Source organism: Callithrix jacchus, chromosome 2 (genome assembly GCF_049354715.1).
Source record: "Callithrix jacchus isolate 240 chromosome 2, calJac240_pri, whole genome shotgun sequence".
NCBI lineage: Eukaryota > Metazoa > Chordata > Mammalia > Primates > Cebidae > Callithrix > Callithrix jacchus.
This window is the reverse complement of record NC_133503.1, coordinates 48,640,029-48,662,225: the sequence shown is the minus strand read 5'-3', so window position 1 is coordinate 48,662,225 and position 22,197 is coordinate 48,640,029. Positions and strand designations below refer to the sequence as shown.

At 43.7% G+C, this 22,197-nt stretch overlaps 1 protein-coding gene and 1 pseudogene across 2 annotated transcripts in view; both read left to right on the top strand.

The window, feature by feature from the left end:
* The first annotated feature begins 7,979 nt into the window (after nucleotides 1-7,979).
* The window catches only part of PDE6A (phosphodiesterase 6A), an 88,818-nt gene continuing 74,600 nt past the window's right edge, over nucleotides 7,980-22,197 (top strand). For both annotated transcript variants that reach the window (XM_035288368.3, XM_035288373.3), the window contains exons 1-4: nucleotides 7,980-8,573; nucleotides 17,672-17,824; nucleotides 18,850-18,939; nucleotides 19,928-20,068. In XM_035288368.3, coding sequence (XP_035144259.1) covers nucleotides 8,100-8,573; nucleotides 17,672-17,824; nucleotides 18,850-18,939; nucleotides 19,928-20,068 — 858 coding nt within the window. In that variant the 5' untranslated portion in view covers nucleotides 7,980-8,099. The remainder of the gene's footprint in view (nucleotides 8,574-17,671; nucleotides 17,825-18,849; nucleotides 18,940-19,927; nucleotides 20,069-22,197) is intronic.
* Nucleotides 10,199-15,465, top strand: LOC118150465 (small ribosomal subunit protein eS26 pseudogene; annotated as a pseudogene).

The following is a 22,197-nucleotide window of genomic DNA, read 5'->3' as shown; positions in this document are numbered from 1 at the left end:
ACAATTTCCAAATGAGAAAATAAAGACTAGAGAGTAAATAATGTGTCCAATGTCAAAATTATAAATTGTGAAAAAAAGATTTAAACTCAGCTCTCTCTGGTTCTAAACGCCTAAGTGTACCTTCTGCCTGTTGCCTTTCTTTTATTTATTTATTTATTTATTTGTTTATTTTTGGAGACAAGGTCTTGCTGTGTTACCCAGGCTGGCCTCAAACTCAACTCCTGGGCCCCAGAAATCCCCCTACATCCCCCCATCTCAGCCTCCTGAGTAGCTAGGATTACAGAAGTGCCATATGAGGCCCAGCCTTTCTGTGACTGTTGCCAAACGGCATGTTTTTAGGACCTAATTTTATGATTTTCCAGGATGACCCAAAGTTCCCAGCTCTTCTGGGGTATAGATTCCTTTCATAATCTGGCTTTAGAAAAACAGACGTAAGGTTAAAATGCACATAAGGACAAATGTTTTCATGGTTCATCAGCGGACCCAGATTAGAGGTTTTACCTCTTCAGGTAAAACCAAGAGAACTTCAAAGATTAACCAAGCTTCAGGGACACAGACCCAACAGATCCCATGTAGCCAAATAAAGTGACTAAATCGACAGGCAGCCAGACAAGCAGGAATTGACATCAACTCTAGATGATGGCAAGCAGAAATGAGATGTGGGAGTGTGCCAAGGTAAGAACAGAATGAGAGTGGAGACCGACAAGGCTGTTCCGGCAGTTCTAAGGGCTGGCTCGCAAGGAAGACTGTGTTCCCTTCTCTGGCTTCCCGGAGGAGGTAGGGTTTGGCAAGCCAGGAGCAGGAAGGCTTCCGTTAGGAAATGAAGGCTAAATTGACATTTAACTCCAGTGAAATGTCCAGAAGGGGGACACTTAGTGCCTCCAGGGTGTCCTACAGGGGCTCAAGGACACACAAGTCACACAAGCTTGCACCACTCTTTCTCATGCCCCCTCTCCTAGTCTGCCAGTATGGCTTCCACATTCTGCTTCTCGCTTCTAACCCACTCCTCTCCATTCTTTTGCCTTGCATCCTGGGCCAGTTCCTCATTCCTCTAGGAAGATTGCAACAGCCTCCTTATTGATTTGCTAGCCCCAGAGTCATCTTCTTATATAAATATTGATATTTGATTCCTCTTTGCCATAGTCTCTGCTCTCCTACCTTCAGTGACAGGGAGCTTACTACCTATCAGGTAATCCAGTTAGTCTTCGGTAGTGACGATAACTAGTAATGATTGAATTCCTATGATTAAATTGAACAGTATGAAATTGTCATTTGTGCAAATAATCATTGGCAGTTTTATATGGTTTAACTTAATATTCAACAGCTTTGCATTATATTTACTATATTATCTCATTTAATCTCCAAAACAACCATGTCAAACAATTCTAATTTTATAGACAAGCAAAGTGAGGTCCAGGAGAAATTAAATAATTTACACAGATAGCAAATAACAGGCCCAGACTCAGCCCCAGGTCTAACTCCCAAGCTCTACCTCTTAAGCATTCTGGGTACTGTCTTCTTATAACGATCTGTGTGTCTCATCTGCTGGCTTTTACTGTTCTCTGGAACCTTCCTGAACAAACTGGCACCCTCTTTCACCCGCAAAAGCCTTTCAGAGCTTCCTCCCAATTGAATACCACCAGTTCTTTCACCATGGCTTCTGGCAGTAGTGATGAATGGCCTGTGGAGACCTTTACACCCTGCACTAGAATTTGTGGTGCCTGCTCACATTATAGCAGATCCTGAATTTCAGAGTGCCGTTCTTTCCAAAAAGGGACCTTGCAAAACTTCTCTCCTTGATCCATTTGATTCCTTACTTGGTCCTGTTTCTTTTCTTTATTCCCTCTTTTTTACCTCCAAACTTGCAGTCTTTTTTCTTTTCTTTTCTTTTTCTGAGACGGTTTTGTTCTGTCACCCAGGGTGGAGTACAGTGGCTCGATCTTGGTTCACTGCAGCCTCTGCCTCCAGGGTTTAAGCAATTCTCCCATCTCAGCCTCCCGAGTAGTGGGATTACAGGTGCATGCCACCTTGCCTAATTTTTGCAATTTTAATGGAGACTGGGTTCCGCCATGTTGACCAGGCTGGTCTTCAACTCCTGACCTCAAGTGATCCACCTACCCAGCCCTCCCAAAGTTCTGGGATTACAGGTATAAGCCACCGTGCCTGGCCCCACTTGCAGTCTTAAAATCATCTGTGGACCCAGCAATTCTGCTCTTGGACATATACCCAAGAGAAATGACTATGTCCACACAACTTGTGCAAGAATGTTCATAATAGCCAAAAAGTGGAAACAACCCAAATGTCCATCAACTGATGAATGGCTAAACAAAACACAGTATATCTATGCAATGCAAAATTATTCAGCCAGAAAAAGGAATGGTACTTTTCATTCAAAAAGGAGTGATACATTTCAACAGACCATGCTGGAAAAAAAAGGAATAAAATATTGATACATGCTACAACATGTATGAACCTTGAAAACATTATGCTAAGTGAAAGAAATTAGAAACAAAAGGCTACATATTATATAAATCCATTTATATGAATGTCCAGAATAGGCAAACCCATAGAGAGAGAAACTGGATTAGAGGTTACCAGGGGATAGTGGGAGAAGCAAGCTGGGACTGAGTGCTAATAGGTATGAGGTTTCTTGTGGGGTTGGTGGGGATTTTTCGGAATTAGTGGTGATGGCTGCACAACACAGCAAATACGGTGACCTCCCTCACTCAAAGCCCACCAGGGGTCATGGAACTGGGAGTATTAGAGATAAATTATTCAAATCCTTTGTTTTGTTGATAGGGAAATCAAAACCTTGAAAGAGGATGGGACTTCCTCAAAGTTACACAATGAGTCAATGGCATTGCTGGATCTAAATCCTGTATTCCTCTTTCTAGTAGTACATGTTCTTGTCTAAACCAGATTATGCGAACATCTCTCCTGACTCTACTAGTAGCCCCTGTTACCAATAAAAGAAGCTTCAGATTTCCATTTTCTTCCCTGATGTCTGAAATCAGGTCCATTTCACAGGTTAGGTGTTAGGTGACTCACTCCAAATACCAACTTATTTGTACCCACCCAACAATTAGACTGAAGTGTTTCAATAGCCTTGTCTTCCTCATTCTGGCATGTTGAAAAATGAGATAAAAGTAGATTTTTCTGCAAATTGTTGCTTATATTCTAACCAGAACTAAGCTTGATGGGCATGCTATGGAAAAGGACCTGTGCTGAGCTCTTTGGGAAATCTCTTTTTAGAGACAGGGTCCCACTCTGTTGCTCAAGCTGGAATGCAGTGGCATGATCATAACTCACTGCAGTCTAAAACTCCTGGCCTCAAATGATCCTCCAGCCTTAGCTTCCCGTGTAGTTAGAATTACAGGCATGAGCCTTCATACCTGGCTCTAGGAGACTTTTTTAAATGGGCTAAGTTTTACTCCTATAATTCAAGGAGTTTGTTCTTGATGAAAGTACAGGTGTGCAGAAATAACACAACCTAGAATGTAGCAACTCCCCTTAGAATGGAAGGAAACCAGGGCGGGCGCAGTGGCTTACTCCTGTAATCCCAGCACTTTGGGAGGCCGAGGCTGGTGGATCACGAGGTCAAGAGATCGAGACCATCCTGGTCAACATGGCGAAACCCCGTCTCTACTAAAAATACAAAAACATTAGCTGGGCATGGTGGAGTGCGCCTGTAGTCCCAGCTACTCAGGAGGCTGAGGCAGGAGAATTGCCTGAACCCAGGAGGCAGAGGTTGCAGTGAGCCGAGATCACGCCATTGCACTCCAGCCTGGGTAACAAGAGCGAAACTCCGTCTCAAAAAAAAAAAAAAAATAATAATAATGGAAGGAAACCAATAGTTTGGGGGTTGCAAGTAGAAAGTCTAAATGGGGTATCAAAGAAGAATCAACAGAAATAATGACATTTGGATTGGGGGGTAAGGAATAGGTAAAGGGCACAGCAAGAATAAAGAGGCAAAACTAAAAAAGAATGAAAACATTAGGGTGAAGCTTGAAATATCTGCAGACAAATTGTGGAAAACAAAGTAAGAAGTGTTGGGGACAAGTTCTAGAGAGCTGCTAATGTCAGGATTAAGAAAAAGTGCTTCATTTCCTAGGCAACAGGATGTTGTTGAGAGGTGGGGTAGGGGTTAGGGACAGGCACTATCGTTCACACTGGTAAAGCCTTGGAGACAAAATGTGTCATTATTTATCAAACTGCTTAGGTAGCCGCACATCACCTGGAATTTCACTTCTAGGTATTTTTTACTAAGAGATGTAAGGATGTTCCTTACAACATTGTGTCTAATATTAGGAAATTAGAAACAACCGAAATATCTAACTATGGGATAATGGATCTCAATTGGGGTAATTGGGAAATGTCTGGAGGTATTTTTGGTTGTTACAACTTGGGGCGGATGCTATTGTTGTCTAGGGTAGAAATCAGAGTAAACATCCTACAACGTATAGGACAGCCTCCCATGACAAAGAATTACTGGACCCAAAATGTTGATAGTGTCAAGGTTGAGAAACCTGGCTGTGAAGGGGAGTCCTATGGTGTTCCAGTACCCCTGTACAGTGAAATGCTTTGCAATAATTAAAATGAATGGGACAGGCTGCGCATACTGGCTCATGCCTGTAATCCCAGCACTTTGGGAAGCTGAGGTGGGTAGATCACTTCAGTCCAGGAGTTCAAGACCAGCTTGGGCAACATAGTGAGACCCCCATCTCTATGAAAAATACAAAAATTAGCTGGGAATGGAAGTGTACACCTTCAGTCCCAACTACTCAGGGGGCTGAGGTGGGAGGATTGCTTATATCCCAGAGGCAGAGGTTACAGTAAACTGAGATCGCGCCACTGCATTTTAGCCTGAGCGACAGAGTGAGACCCTGTCTTAAAAAAAAAAAAGAATGGAAAATACCTCTGAAAGATACTCATGATATAGAGTTCACGGTCCTGCCACCATGAATGTGTCTGATGTCTCCTAAGCAGTATTGCGCTGGTTACTATTTGATAGGAGAACACTTGGAAACTGGGTACTATAGGAATTCTTTTTTGTTTGTTTGTTTGTTTTGTTTTTTAGAGATGAAGGTCTCACTTGAGTCTAGCTGGCCTCCAACTTCTGGGCTCAAGTAATCCTCCCACTTCGGCCTCTTGAATACTAGAGGTATAGCCCAACTCACATGGATCTTCTTTTATTTATTTATTTATTTATTTATTTTCTGCTCATTTACTGAACAGGATATTCTAATTCAATTAAATTCTGGCATTATCTACCTGGAGAGAAACTCAGATCTCATAGGTTGAGAGCTCAGTCCCATAAGACTGTTTCCCTGTGCCTTACTTTGGGCCTGCAGTGCTTCTGACCAGCCAGATTCAAGTTGAGGTTCCCATGACCCCCTCTTTGGGTTCAATTAATTACTAGAGTGGCTCACAGAACTCAAGGAAATTTACTTACCTTTACTGGTTTGTTATAAAGGACATCACAGAGGATACAGATGAAGACAGGCATTGGGCGAGGTGTCAGGGAAGAGACCCTGGGCCTTGCATGGCATCCCTGAGCTCACCACCCTCTAGGAACCTCCATGTGTTCAGCTGTCCGGAAGCTTATTCGAGCCCTGTCCTTTAGAGTTTTTATGGAGGTTTCATTACACATGCATGATTGATTAAACTATTGGCCACTGATGATCAACTAAAGCTTTAGGACACTTTCCCTGCCCTAGAGGTGGAGGGTGGGGTGAAAGTCTCACCCTCTAATTGTGGCTTAGTCTTTCAGGCAACTAGCCACCCAGCCTGAATCTACCTAGGGATTACCAGGCACCAGTCAATCATTATTAGTATACAAAAATACATCACCCTAGAGATTCTAAGGATGTTAGAAGTTGCATTATCTGGAAATAGAGTTGAAGACCAAATATATATCACAATATCTGAATACCAAGGAGGTGCCAGGCACCCTTGTAAGGCCTAGGAAATCAACCCTGACAGCTCCCTGCCCTCACGAAGCTCACAGTGTAGTGGGAGGACAGACAACAGGACAAGGCAACAAAAAACAAACATGATGATTGCTGATAGTAATCAATGTAACAGAAAAAATCAATAGGCGGATATCATAGGCAGAAGCCAGGGAAAGGGTATTTGGAGGCCACTTGGGATAAGATAACTAGAGATGACCTGTATGACCTGAAATCTGGAAGTAAAGAAAGAGATGGCGTGCGGAGAGCTGAGAAAGCACATTGGGCCAGAGTTCTAGTTCTTTATGATGGGAGTGTCTGGAAGGTTCGTGTTGCTGCACAAGCTGCCAGATCCGGGGTTGGGGGTGGGCACCTGTGCAGACAGTGCTGGATGGTTGCAGTGCCCCAGAATTTATTACGTTATGAAATAAAGGAGGCAATCTACTTTCAAGGCAAGGTCATTTACAAAGTTCAAAGTGCTAACAAACTGTCTGAAATTATGCATTCCACATAGTTTACAACATAGAGATGCCAGCCTCTAGCAGATACAGTCATGGAAGCTAAAGTAATTCTCATCCAGAAAGGAAAGTGCTCTGTCTCCTTCCTAGTGGGCAACAGGGGCATTTTAGGATTCTGGTATTTCAAAGATTCACTGGAATTGATAGAATGTGGACTATTGTGTGGACCTCGCTCTTTTTCTCTCTCTTTCTCTCTCTCTCTTTCTTTCTTTCTCTCTCTCTTTCCTTCCTTCCTTCCTTCCCTCTTTCTTTCTCTTTCTTTCTTTCTTTCTTTCTTTCTTTCTTTCTTTCTTTCTTTCTTTCTTTCTTTCTTTCTTTCTTTCTTTCTTTCTTTCTTTCTTTCTTTTTTTTGACAAAGTCTAGCTCTTGTCACCCAGGCTGGAGTACAATGGCACAATTTTGGCTCACTGCAACCTCCACCTCCTGGGTTCAAGCAGTTCTCCTGCCTCAGCCTCCCAAGTAGCTGGGATTACAGGCAGTGCCACCACACTGGCTAATTTTTGTATTTTCAGTAGAATGGGGTTTCACCATGTTGCCCAGTCTGGTCTTGAACTCCTGATCCTCCCACCTCAGCATCCCAAAGTGCTAGGATTACAGGCATGAGCCACCACACACAGCCCATTGTGTGTATTTCTGACAGACAACCTAAGAAAGTCCAGGCTGAAGCCAGCAAAAACACATTAAAGCACCAGGAGAAAGATCGAGTGCGTTGAAGGGAAATGGATTTTTAAAGGTAAGGCTCTATGAGTTAATTAGAGGTTAAAAATAAAATGCTAACTAGAGGTTACATCTGAGTAACAGGATTATGGGTGATTTTAATAGTCTTCTTTGTATATGTTCAACAGTGAATATAATATGTATTACTTTTGGAATAAAGGGAAAACTGAGACAGGTGTGTTGTTTTATAATGGCCCTTAGATTGCTAAAATTAGAGAGTCACTGAAATCTAAAGCTGATAAAAACCTTAGTGCAAAGATTGTGAAATGGGAGACTGCAGGTACCAGACCCATAATGTACATGAGGACAGCAGGCCGAGGGGCCCTGAACAGTGAAAGCCCACATGGGAGAAGCCCCAGGGAAGGGGAGTGGAAGGGTGAGGCAAGGGGCTGGGGGATGCAGAGTCTGGCACACAGTCACCTCTCAGCTTCAGCCATTCCTGCCATGGAGGGACATGGACAGAGGAGCCAAACAAATCTCCTAAACAGTAAATGTCAGTCTTCTGGGTCAGATATTTAAGACTAACAGAGGGCAGAGAAAACACACCCACAGCAAGTAGATTGTCTCTGTGCTGCCTTTTTGCAGCCTCAGCTTTGGCGGTGCTGGAGCCCATCTCCTGCTCTGTGCAGACATCTCTCCTTAGCTCTTACTAGAACAAGGTGAAAGAAAATTCTCATCTTCTCCCTTCTGGCCCCGCAGCATCTGGAACACACTGATCCTCATAATCCTTGTTCTTGAGAAATATTAATGACTTAATCTCCCAAGCCTGCTCCCCCCACTCCTATGCGGCCATCTCAGTATGTTTTGCAGACAAGACCCAGAGAAGTCCAGGTTGGACTTGGTACCGACTGCAAAACTGCCTTTGGAAGGCCTCCGCCCCAGCCCTTCTACAGAGTAGTCAGTGGGACTTCCAGCCATGGGCGAAGTGACAGCAGAGGAGGTGGAGAAGTTCCTGGACTCAAATATTGGCTTTGCCAAACAGTACTACAACCTCCACTACCGAGCCAAGATCATCTCCGACCTCCTTGGGGCTAAGGAGGCTGCCGTGGACTTCAGCAAGTACCACTCCCTGAGCAGTGTGGAGGAGAGTGAAATCATCTTTGATCTCCTGCGGGATTTTCAGGAGAATTTACAGACAGAGAAATGCATCTTTAACGTCATGAAGAAGCTGTGCTTTCTCCTGCAGGCAGACCGCATGAGCCTGTTCATGTACAGGACCCGCAACGGCATCGCGGAGCTGGCCACCCGGATTTTCAATGTCCACAAGGATGCTGTCCTTGAGGACTGCCTGGTGATGCCTGACCAGGAGATCGTCTTCCCTTTGGACATGGGCGTTGTGGGCCACGTCGCACACTCTAAGAAGATTGCTAACGTTCCCAACACAGAAGAGGTACTCTCTTCCCCCTGAGAGAGAGAGAGGGCATGGGGCATTATTCCATGGGGTTCTGGGGTGCAAGTGGGGTGGGGGGCTATTGGCCACCAAGACTAGGCTGGTGACAACATGGGGCTTCTCTTTATTTACTTTTTTACTCATAATTCTTTATTTTGAAAAAAAATTCTTTCTTTCTTTTTTTTTTTTTTTGAGATGCAGTTTTGCTCTTGTTGCCCAGGCTGGAGTGCAATGGTGCAATCTCGGCTCACCACAACTGCCACCTCCCAGCTTCAAGTGATTCTCCTGCCTCAGCCTCCAGCGCACCTGGGATTACAGGCACTCGCCACCACACTTGGCTAATTTTTTTCATTTTTACTATAGATGGGGTTTCTCCATGTTGGCCAGGCTGGCCTTGAACTCCCAACCTCAGGTGATCTGCCTACCTTGGCCTCCCAAAGTGCTGGGATTACAGGGGTGATCCACCATGCCTTGCAGAAAAAAAAAAAATTCAAACTTAACAGAAAAGTTTAAAATAATACAAATAACTGTATATCTTTCATCCAAATTTATCTTTCATTAACATCTTGCCACATTTGCTTTTTCTCTCCGTTTTCTCTGACCCACTTGGGAGAAAGTTGCAGATATCACACCCTTTGTCTCTAAGTGTTGGTAATGCTCCCATCATTGTACTGTGGATAGGTAAGAAATGTCCCTGTTCTGGAAATACACAGTGCTTCCACAGTACCTCCACAGTACTTCCACAGTACCTCCACGGTACTTCCACAGTACCTCCACAGCACCTCCACAGTACCTCCATAGTACTTCTACAGTACTTCCACATAGCACTTCCACAATACTTCCAGAACAAGGGCATTTCTTCCCTATCCACAGTACAATGATGGAATCATAGAAATGTAATGTGGATACAATACCATTATCTGCTGGGAGTAATAGCACATACCTGTAGTCCATCTACTTGGGAGGCTGAGGCAGGAGGATCACTTGAGCCCGGGAGTATAGACCAGCTTGTGCAACATAGGAAAATGCCTGTCTCTACAAAAAATTAAAAAATTAGCTGGGTGTGGTGGTTCACACCTGTAATCCGAGCGCTTTGAGAGGCTGAGGTGGGAAGATCACTTGAGCCCAGAAGTTTGAGACCAGACTGAGCAAGATAGGGAGACTCCTGTCTTTACAAAAAATAAAAAAGACTAGCTGGGTGTGGTGGTGCACGCCTGTGGTCCCAGCTACTCTGGAGGCTGAGGTGGGAGCATTGCCTGAGCCCAGGAGGTTGAGGCTGCAGTGAGCCATGATTGCGCCACAGCACTCCAGCCTGGGTGACAGAGTGTGACCCTGTCAAGGAAAGAAAGGAAGGGAAGGGGAAGGAGAAGGAAAGGAATCATATAATCAGCTGGGTGAAAAGAAAAAATAGAAAAATTGCTAAAAAAAGTAAAGAAAAAAGCTACAACACCATGATCTAATGAACAGTTCATATTCAATTTGTCAGTTGTCTCAGACACCCAGGTAGCACTCTCTTTTCAGTCTCCTTGAATCTGAGACAGTTCCTCACTCAGTCTCTTTGTTTTCCATGGCACTGACATTTTTGAAGGGTACAAACCAAATCTTTTGTGGAAATGTCCCTTCTTTTGGACTTGTCTGATATTTCTTCATGATTAGATCCAGGTCATGCATTTCTGGCAGGAGCGCCACAGAGTGTTGTTCTTCGTGCTTTACATGCAGAGGCATAATGGCAGTCTGTCCCATTACTGGAAATGTGAAACACTGATCACTTGGTTAAACACTTGGCTCTTTCTTTCAGGAGTCCACAGCTCCCTGAGATTCTACTGGCAGTTCTGACAAAGACTTCTTTGATCACCTTGGGCAAATCACTCCCCGCCTCTGGACGTTGGCTTGTAAAGGCAGTAATGCAGTTCTCCACCCAGCCCTCTGTCCAGGCCAGCTCCTACTCACCTTCAGAAAAAGTCATTTCCTCAGGGAGGCCCTTTCTAATCCCCCTGTTACAGCCTCCTCCCTAAGCCATTTCTCATAATAAGCCCTAGAGGTCAGGGACCAGGTTTGCCTTGTCCACCAGGCATTTATTCAAGGACCCAGCACAGTGTCTGGCACAAAGCATGTGGTTGGAAGCACTTGGTATAAAAGACTCACAATCAAGTAATTATGCAATACTTTCTGTAACACTATCTCACCCAAAAGAATGTTTGTCCCATCGTGGCAGGGCCCATGCAGGTCTCATTCACTGCTGCACTGGCCAAAACAGGAGCTATGTTTAGGCATTTCCAAAATCCAATCTCTGGACATGCTGTGATTTTGTGCTCATTTTATCTCTGGCTTTATTTCAGATTAAGGGTCTCAAGGTTAAAAATAGGAGAGGAAGGGGGCTTCAGAGACTGTCTTATCCAACTGCCTTATTTAATAGACAAAGAAACTAAACCCAGGAGAGCTTAGGCAGAGGCTTGCTAACACTTCACTTGCATTGTGCAAGAATTCAAGCAGGTTGTCAGGGTGCAGTGGCTCAGGCCTGTAATCTCAGTACTCTCGGAGGCCACGGCAGGCGAATCACTTGAGGTCAGGAGTTCAAGACCAGCCTGGCCAACATGGTGAAACCCTGACTCTACTAAACATACAAAAATTAGCCGGGCATGGTGGTGGGCACCTGTAATCCCAGCTACTTGGGAGGCTGAGGCAGGAGAATCACTTGAACCTGGGAGGTGGATGTTGCAGTGAGCCAAGATCGAGCCATTGCACTCCAGCCTGGGCAACAAGAGCAAAACTCCGTCTCAAAAAAAACAGAATTCAAACAGGTCATCTTTTGGACTTGGGTTTCTTGGTGAGATAAGCCAGACTTGTGTCTCTGTGGAAAGCACACAGAGACACAAGTCTGGCTCTGGTGGGCTCCTACATGGGGTGCCTGTCTCCTGCCCTCTCCCCTTGGGCATTCAGGGGGCCAGGCAATGGTACTGCACTCAGGAGACTTTCCAGAGGACTCATCCAACTGGAGTCTATTCTCCCTTCAACTCTTCCTAGACTGTAATTGTAGCCAACAAGGATTGCCTTACTTGTTTCCACTCATATAGATGTGTGTCATAACTGTCATTATCCCTGTTTCACAGATGATGAAGCAGAAACCCAGAAAGTGTTGGTAACTTGCTCAGGGTTATGCAGATAGGAAGTGGCAGACTCTGGCTGGTCCAGGCACACAGGTATTTATAACTAATTGATCACAGTAAGTTATAGATTTCTTTGTCCCCCTCCACTCCTACTGCTTCACTCAGTTCGCCTAAGAAAAGAAAAAGTGGCAGAGAGTAGGGAGATAGGGGAGGGACAGGAGAAATACCTAATGTAGATGACAGGGGTATGGATGCAGCAAACCACCCTGGCACGTGTATACCTATGTAATAAACCTGCACATTCTACACATGTACCCCAGAACTTAAAGTATAATAATAATTTTAAAAAGTAGAAAAAAAGGGAAAAAACCCTGGCAGACTGGGAATGATTTGAACCCAGGCACTGACCTTGAGCTCACACTCTTTTTTTTAATTTTTTTACTAGCTGGTTCAGCTGGGAAGTCATTACAGAGCCTTAATTCCTCTTAATTGCTCTGCTATTCTGTGCACTCTCCTTCTTTAGAAAATGAGGGCACTGCACTGGGCTTTATTTGAGCAAGGCCATTGATCCTGCAGCAGACAGTGAAGATCTTACGCTTTGAGGTCGGATCTGGACGTGAACCAGGACTCTGTCACTTTCTAAGAATGTGGTCCTGGCAAATCATTTAGCTTGACTGGGTTTATTTCCTATTTTGTAAAATGGGGTAATAATACCTACCCCACAGCGTTTTGTAAAAATTAAACGAATGAATTATTTCTCATTAGCAATGTTCTTGGCACACTGTAGAGACTCTTATTGGCAACTCCCGTTCCTTGTTACTATTATAACTCTTTGGTTGTTGTTGTTGTTGTTAAGGATCTATTCTAAGTGATGGAGGCTGTGCCAGGTTTGGGTGGAATTCGGAGGAGAATCCAGTCTTGCCCTTCTGGAGTGTTCAGTTTAGATTCTGTTTGTGGGAAAACAGAGAACAGAGATGTTGAGAGCTTCTGTATACCCTGGTGTTAAGGGACTGAGAATTCAGGATGTTTTTCTGATTCTAGAAGATCCTGGCTTAACAGTTTGCAGAGCATCTGTGCTAGGGATGGCCTGCTGCCTTCTATTCATCCTTCAGAGTTTACCCAGGAAACCACACCTCACCTTCCCTGGAAACTTTTGGGGCCTGAGTCAGTCTCCCTGGCCAGTGACTTGGGCCTGTGGGTGAAGGCCGTCCATGCCAGTCATCCCTGTATACTTGGTATTTGCATGTGTTTACATCAGGAAATCTTACTCAATTCGAGGCTCTGGGTAGAAGGCAACCTTGACCACCAAACGGTGACTGGGGCTGGGTGAAGAGGAGGAGGAAGGTGGTATAGGCAAGGTTCTAGATTCTTTCTGAACCACCAAAAAGTGATATTGTCAGCCTTCAGCACCCTCTAACAACCTGGGAAAGGGTTGCAATTGCTGCATTGTTGAAATGTGAAATCGCAAAGGAACTGTAATGAACTTCTCCACCCCCTCCAAATTCCTACTTATCTTGAGAATTGCCTCAGAAAGACTTGCCAGAGGACTGCCAGATAAAATATAAGATGCCCAGTAGAGTTTCAATTTTAGATAAACAAAGAATATTTTAGTAAAAGAAGGTCCCATGCAATATTTTGTACATAGTTACACTAAAAAAAATTACTTCTAGTTTATCTGAAATTCAAATTTCATTGGGAAGGCTGCCCACTTGTCATTCAGTATGTACTCGTGTATCAATCCTTTCCTTGCTCCTGTCGGGAAAACCCACAAGGCCCGTCTGTCCCTGTCTGTATTATTCACCACTGGCCCCTGGCACCCAGCCCAGTGTCTGGGACAGAGTGAGTACTTACCATGGTTTATTGAGTGAGTGAATCAGTAAACGTCAGCCCTTCCCCCGCACTTTCTGTGGCTGATAAATCCCGTTTCTGAAGACCGTATCTGAGATGACTGTCATTTCTAGACCCTCTCACATTTATTGTCTGCCCCAGATTGCCTTCATTTCCTATGAGACCTGGGACCCAACACGCTAGAACAGGGAAATAAAAAAAACCCTTAAAGAGGGCCTTATCCACTACCCTGACTTCACCAAAGGGGAAACTGAAGCTCAAAGAGTTTTCAACCACTGACAATGTTCTGAGTGGCTCTTGAAGACACTCATAGGACAAGTTTCTCCTCTGGGCCCCAGGGTGGTCTGCTTCACATGCTTTGAGTCATGGGCTCACGTTTTACATGATAATCCACTATACCATGAGAACCAGTGAGAACAACCTCATCTTACAGCTCTTTGCATATACAATGTCCGGCATAGTCAGTGCTCAATGAATATGAATGAATGAATCAATCAGTGAATCAATGAATGCATAAGTGGAGCAATTGTGCCACTTATGGCAAGGGAGTTGTCTATGAAATGGGGAAGGTGGCAGTTCTATTTGGCTGGGCTGATGTGAGAGTTAATGAGATTATATATGTAAGTCATCTGGCTCTGAGCCTAGTGCGTCATTATTACTCAGTAAACAGTAGATCTCATTGTGAGACACAACAGAGCTTGGAGCTGTGAATGTTTGCAAAGGGGAAACGAGGAATCTGGGAATGAGAAGTAGTGCTGCCCTGCACTCTAAAATCCAAACTCAGCCAGATGTGGGCTCACACCTGTAAACCCAGCACTTTGGGAGGCTGAGGTGGGAGTATCACTTGACCCCAGGGGTTCGGGACTACCCTGGGCAACACAGCAAAATCCCATCATTGCAAAAAATACAAAAATGAGTTGGGCATGGCGGTACACCCCTGTAGGAAGGAGGTTGAGGCTGCAGTGAGCCATAATGGCTCATGCATTCCAGCCTGGATGGCAGAGCAAGACTGTCTCAAAAATACATACATACATGCATAAAAATGAAATCTCGTGGCCTCCAAGGCCCTGCTGGATCTGGCCCCTGCCTGCCTCTCTAACTTCCTTGCCCTCCACTTTCCCTCTCCTTTTCCCTCTCTATGCTTCAGCTACACTGATCTTTCTGTTCCTCACAAGGGCCAACCTCATTCCCACCTCCTGGCCTTTGCATGCTCTGTGCTTTGAATGTGCTTCATATACCTGGTTCCCTTGATCCTTCAGCTCTTAGCTCAGCATTACATCTTCCAAGAAGGCTCCCTGCTCACCAGCCTGCCATCTGTTTCATCACTCTCTACAGCACCGTCCAGTCCATTTTCTTCAAAGCAGTTGTCTCAGGCTTGCTTTTTTGTCTGTCTCGCCATTTGAATGTAAGCTTCATCAGAGCAAGAAATTCATTCTTCTTCATTGCTGTAGTTTTGGGGTCTGGAAGAGTACCTAGCATCTAGAAGGCACTCTGTTAATGCTAGCTGAATGGATGAATAACTTTGGGCTTTCGCTAGCTCAGTCTTTGATTCTGCACTTCAAAATAAATATAGGTTGTTCCAGTCCATGCCTCCAAGATGACAAAGAAAAGAAGAAGCAATGGTCGTGCCAAAAAGGGCCATGGCCACGTGCAGCCTATTCGCTGCACGAACTGTGCCTGACGTGTGCCCAAGGACAAGGCCATTAAGAAATTTGTGTTTTGAAACATAGTGGAGGCTGCAGCAGTCAGGGACATTTCTGAAGCAAGCATCTTGGATGCCTTCGATGCTGTATGTGAAGCTACATTACTGTGTGAGTTGTGTAATTCACAGCAAAGTAGTTAGGAATCAATCTCATGAAGCCCACAGGGACCAAACACCCCCACTGCGATGTAGACCTGTGGGTGCTGCCCCATGACCTCCGCCAAAGCCCATGTAAGGAGCTGAGTCCTTAAAAACTGAAGATGAACTATTCTCTGGATAAAAATAAAACGGAAATTGTACTTCAAATAAATGAATAAATAAATTCAGGCTGGTGCAAAAGTAATCATGGTTTTTGCCATTACTTTTAATAGTTTGAGCTAATTGTCTTTTAAGTCTCCTTCTGCCTTTAATAATCTGAGGTTCTACGACATGGTTGTTTAGAACATTTTATATGCTGAATATATAGGATGACAATGATCATGTAAATGCCAGTCATTTGGCAGGAGGAGTGCTCATGAGGGGAGTTCCAGGACTGAGAACTCAGTGGGAAAGAGCTTTCTGGTAGATTTAGTAACATCTGCCTTGGATGCAGGAGAGGCCCAGGTATTTGCTTTCCCTGATAGAAGTGAACAATGGGAAACTAAAATGACTTCATGAAATGACTCCAAGCATACCCCACCTAGGCCTCTGTGCTCAGGCACTCATCCGTAGCTTAGAAAATGACACAGGTACCACTTCTTGACTAATGCCTTTTTAGAGATTTTGCTTAATCCTCAAATGTTAATTCAGGTACAACACTACCAGCTTCTCTTAATTCCTTTACCCTTCACCTGGTTTGAAACAGCTTCACTGATAATAATACTGTTGACTATTTGTTTAATCCCATTCCAACTAGAAGAAATCTATAGATGCAAAGCATTGCTCACTGAATTCCTCCCTCCCTCCCTCCCTCCCTCCCTCCCTCCCTCCCTCCCTCCCTCCCTCCCTCCCTTCCTTCCTTCCTTCCTTCCTTCCTTTTTTAGAGACAAGTTCTTGCTCTATCACCCCGGGTAAAGTGCAATGGTGCAATCATAGCTCACTGTAGCCTCCAACTCCTGGGCTCAAGCAATCCTCCTTCCTCAGCCTCCTGAGTAGCTAGGACTACAGGCACATGTCACCATATCCGGCTAATTTTTTTGAGTTTTAGTAGGTACAAGATCTTGCTATGTTGCCCAAGCTGGTCTTGGACTCCTAAACTCAAGCAATACTACCACCTTGGCCTCCCAAAGTGCTGGGATTACAGGTGTAAATCACCCCGCCCAACCCAGACTTAGTTTTAGAAAAGTTCTGTGAATTGGCTCTGTGAAATACATATCCACTCAGGACAGCATGAGCTGTGCATGTTTGGGCTGGCCTGTGTCCGAAGCAATGCTGACAGTCCAAAAACCTTATAGTGCTACCAAGATAGAAAGGTGGATTCTTGTACATTTAAGAGAACAATTCAGTCTCTGTCTTTTCATCCTGACCACATGGTTGACCACAGACCACTGGCTTCCCTGGGCTGCTAGGGGAGGGTTATGGAGGTGTGTGCTCCTCTATATGCCCAGAGCTTCCAGCCAATCCCTTGTGACCAGTATTACTATTATTGATTTTTCTGTGAGCTGGCCTGAACCTTAGTCACCCATATCCCCAGTGCTTAACATAAGGCTGACACATAGTGGGGCTTCTACTAAGACTCATAAAATGGGGATATCCACTCAACTGGCTGTGTGGTGCTAAAACTGGATTGTTTAAAAAGCTGAAAGTAACAAATTCTTTTGTTCAATGACCTAGACCCAAGTCTTAACCTTATCCAGGCTTCTCTAAGAGGCAGCAGAGCTGAGGGCAGGTTCTGGAGTTACACATGCACACACACAAACACCACACACACTCTCTCTCCACACATGACATTAAACTTCTTGAGTTACAGATCCCCCTCTTGTAAGATGGGCTACTAAATGGTACCTATCTCATAGTTTATTGCGAAGATTAAAGTAAGATGGTGCAGGTAAAATGCCACGCACACTGCCTGCTAGCAACTATCGTCGCTGTACTTACTAAAGTCTTTTCCCGGCTTCCTCTTAGCTCTCCCTTGAGTTTTTATTCTGGGATTAATTGTCATCACTTCAAGAAAGCCTTCTCTAACCCTCTCTCTCCAGGCAAAGTCAGTCCCTCACTCCCATCCCTGGCACCCACACTGCTTTGCACACATCTCCTCCACAGCCCTCAGTGGGTTGCATCTCAGACCTTCTTCTTCTACTGGATTTTGGAAGCTCCCATGGCAGATGTCATCTCTGATTGCCCTGTCCCTATTGAAGGGGAATCGGTGGCAGTGCCTTCATTCATTTGTCAGCAGGGGTTTGGGGTGTTCATGGTTCTTGCCCTTCATTTGCCTGTCTGTGCTTATCTCTGCCTTCCTTTAGGATGAGCATTTCTGTGACTTTGTGGACATCCTCACTGAGTACAAGACCAAGAACATCTTGGCTTCACCCATAATGAATGGGAAGGATGTGGTAGCCATAATCATGGCTGTGAATAAAGTGGATGGATCCCACTTCACCAAGAGAGATGAAGAGGTAAGAATGCTTTAGAAACTAAGGGTAGCTGGCTGGGCGCGGTGGCTCACACCTATAATCCCAGCACTTTGGGAGGCCGAGGCGAGTGGATCATGAGGTCAAGAGATCGAGACCATACTGGTCAACATGGTGAAACCCCGTCTCTACTAAAAATACAAAAAAATTAGCTGGGTGTGGTGGCGCATGCCTGTAGTCCTAGCTACTTGGGAGGCTGAGGCAGGAGAATTGCTTGAATCCAGGAGGCGGAGGTTGCGGTGAGCCGAGATCGTGCCATTGCACCCCAGCCTGGGTAATAAGAGTGAAACTCTGACTCAAAAAAAAAAAAAAGAAAAGAAAAGAAAGAGGCTACTAAGGGTAGCCACGCTAGCACATTCTCCTAGATTATGAAGTCTCCTCAAGTTTGCTCTTTGGCCTGGCTTCGGTTTCACCATCTGTTGGAAAGGGAATTCACCTGATGTTCTCTGAGGGAGGCAGGATAAAATAATAGTTGAGACACTGGGCTTCGAAGTCAGGAATAGAGAGATAATTGTTCTGTCTCTCCCAATATCTAGCTGTTTGCCTCATGCAAGTTATTTAACTTCTTTGAACTTCTGTTTTCTTATTTGTAAAATGTTGATAATTTTTCAGTATCAACCTCGTAGGGAACTTAACAAGAAAATTCAATAAATAGTAGCTATTTTTCATTGATACACTCTCATCAACATCAACATTCTACATTCTGTGAGTTTCATTAATACACTCCCATCAACATCAACATTCTACATTCTGTGAGTTTCATTAATACACTCCCATCAACATCAACATTCTACATTCTGTGAGTTTCATTGATACACTCCCATCAACAGTCTACATTCTGTGAGTTTTACACTCATGTAACATCTTATGAGTCTGCATTCTAGGATCCATCTGCCCAAATTGTCTCTGATGAAGCTTTGAAAATATTTAGATATTTGCTGATGGTAGAAGTAGCCAGCGGATGAATTTTTTCTTCTCATCTGCCTCCCTTCATGCTGTTTGATTTTTAGATTCTTCTCAAGTACCTAAATTTTGCAAATCTAATCATGAAGGTATACCACCTGAGTTACCTGCACAATTGTGAAACTCGACGCGGCCAGGTAAGGGGCTTGGGCCAAGGGAGTGGACTGGACATGTCCTTTCCCTGAAGCATTGATGTGGTCAGGACTGCCAGGCAGATGGGAATGAAGGTGCCTAGGAAGCATTCTCTAGTCTCTGGCCAGCATCACAAGTGCTATGAGGTAGTGCTTGTCTATAAAGCTGTATACCAGAGTGGTAATATGTACAAGCTTCAAGTCAGATGTCTTTGATCTGAATCCCTGCTCAACCACGGACTAGCTCGAAGACCCTAAGCGAGTCATTTAATTTCTCTATGCTTTAGTTTCCCCATTTGAAAAATAGGGATGATTACAGTGCCACCCTCGAAAGGCTGCCATTAATAGTAAATGAGATAATGTATATAGGGCATTAGGGCTCAATTGAAGTTTCTTATTATTTTTATTAAAGCCTATGAGTTAAATGAAAGGGGAAGCGTTGGACCCAATGTAAAGCATCCAGTTACTTCACCTCTCTGAGCCTCAGTTTTTTTGTCTACAAATGGAAGATAATTGGAGAGGGCATGGTGGCTCATGCCTGTAATCCCAGCACTTTGGGAGGCTAAGGTGGGAGGATTGCTTGAAGCCAGAAGTTTGAAACCAGCTTGGAAAACAGTGAAAAATTATTTCTACAAAAAATTTAAAAATTATCTCGGTGCAGTGGTGTGCACCTGTAGTCCCAGCTATTGGGAAGGCTGAGATGGGAGAACTGCTTGAGCCTGGAAGTTGGAAGCTACAGTGAGCTATGATTGTGCTACTGTATTCCAGCCTGGATGACAGAGTAACTCTGCTCCTAAAAAAATAAATTAAAATTAAAAACTTAAAAAAAATCTAAAACTAAAAATGGGAGCGAGTTAACCTATTTCTCTGGGTTATTGTGAAGGTTAAGTGAAATAAACTCTACAGAACTTTACAGAGTTGTTGTTATTCTCCAGCTAAGTGAGCTACTACTTTGCACCTCAAAATCTTTGAATGTATTTTTGTATTTTTTCAGATACTTCTGTGGTCTGGGAGCAAAGTCTTTGAAGAACTTACAGACATCGAAAGACAGTTCCACAAAGCCCTGTACACAGTCCGTGCCTTCCTCAACTGTGACAGATACTCTGTGGGTCTCTTAGACATGACCAAGCAGAAGGTGAGAAAATTTCAGCAACAGACATTTCCAAGAAAAGATTAAACAGACACTGATTGACGGCTAGAGTCTGGGCACACACTCAGTTGCGCATGGAAGAGGCTGGGTGAATTGGGGTGGTCGTACAAAGTTTTACAGAGGTCTTTACTGAGGAGAGGAGTATCAGCCTTGAAAGGGGAAAAGTCAATCTAGGACACAGGTGAGTGAAAACAATCTATATTTTCCTTAGTCATTTGGAAAGAAAAAAAGTGTACATGTAAAGAAAGCTGACGAGGTGATGAAGGTGAGTGATAAAGAAGTTTCTATGTGGGTTGAAAGTCCAGGAGAAAGTTGCCAACTTCAGGGATTCTCAAAACCTGTCCTGAAAGTTGCTTGTAAAGCTTCACTGAGATTTATCTATTCCAGGGCTCACCCAGGCAATTGAAGTGGAGGCAGAGGCTGACATCTAGTCCCTCACATGCTCAGGGGCCAGATGTGGGGCAGATTCAGCAGTTTAGGAGGCAGAGTTCGATGTAGCTCCCAGAATGTTTTTTTAGATATGTTTCCCCAACTTCCCCATTCCTCTTTATTTGTTTCCAACTTATGGGGCTGATCATTTTCTGCCTTGGAACAGAGTTTCAGAGTTATCTAAGTTTATTATCTCTTATCCTTAAAACCATAGGATTCTATCAGTTTCATTTTCTATGCCTTGTCATGCTGAGGACGGTGCCCAGGCCAAGGCAGACTCTCCAGATATATTGGATCAAGGGAATACATGGATCACAGAATCTAGTCCAGAGGCTCCCAAACTTGGCGATTCATCAGAACCTTCTGATGAGCTGATTTTAAAAATTGCTGAACTACATTTTCTGATAGTCTGCCATTTTTTACTTGATGTTTTACAAACATCTTTCCATGTCAGCGCATATGAATTGTTTCGAATAAGTCTTTATATTGAAACAAAGGCCTGGCACAGTGGCTCACACCTGTAATCCCAGCACTTTAGGGGGTTGAGGTGGGAGGATGACTTGAGGCCAGGAGTTTGAGACCAGCTTGGGCAACATAGTGAGACCTGTCTCTACAAAAAATAAAATTAAAATTAAAAAAGAAGCATAACATAGACACAGAAAAGGAATTATAGCTGCTGAATAACAGTTCAGTGAGTGAATGTTCCCATGAAACCACCACCAAAACGAAGGAAGAGAACATGACAAACAGCACCTCAGCAGCCTCCTTCACACCCTCTTCAATATCTCCCACAGCCTCCTCCAGAAAGGTGCCCACCAACTGACATATAATACCATATTAGTTTTGCCTTGTTGAGGTTCATATAAATGGAATCCTACAATACACATGCTTTTGTGTTTGGCTTCTTTCAATTCATCCTTATTGTTTCATTTAGCATGAGTTCATTCATTATCATTCCTGTGGAATTTTCTATTATATAAATAATCCACAATGTATTTATTCATTTCTACTGTTGGTGGACATTTGAGTTTTCAGATCTGGTCTATTATATTTCTATTATGAACCTTCTGGCACATTAATAGTAGAGAGTTGCACACTTTCTGTTAGGTATTTACCTAGGAGTAGAATTTCAAAGTATTACCTTTAATAGATATTGCCTTTCAATTTTCAAAATGATTGTACTGTTTTATACCCTCACCAGCAATGTATAAAGGATTTGTTCATCAATACTTGGTATTATTATTCTTAGTAACTTTAGTCATTCTGGTGAGCATGTGCTTTATCTGTTTTGTTATCAACATGCATTCCCCTAATGACTGATGAGGTTGAATATTTTAAAATGTTTCTTGACCGTTTGGATATATTATTTTGTGAAGCGACTGTTCACATTTTTTTCCCATTAAAAAAAATCACATTGTCTTTTTTTATCTCACTGATTTGTAGGAGTTCTTTGCAAATTCTGGACACAAGTCCACTTTCAAATATATGGATTGCAAATACAGTCATGCACCACATAATGACATTTTGATCAACAATGACCCGCATGTTCTGTGTCCCACATGATTACAATGGAGCTGAAAAATTCCTATTGCTTAGTGATGTTGTAGTGCAATGCATTCTTCACATTTGTGGTGATGCTGGTATTAAAAAGAAAAGAACTACTGCTGCACTGCCAGTTGCATAGA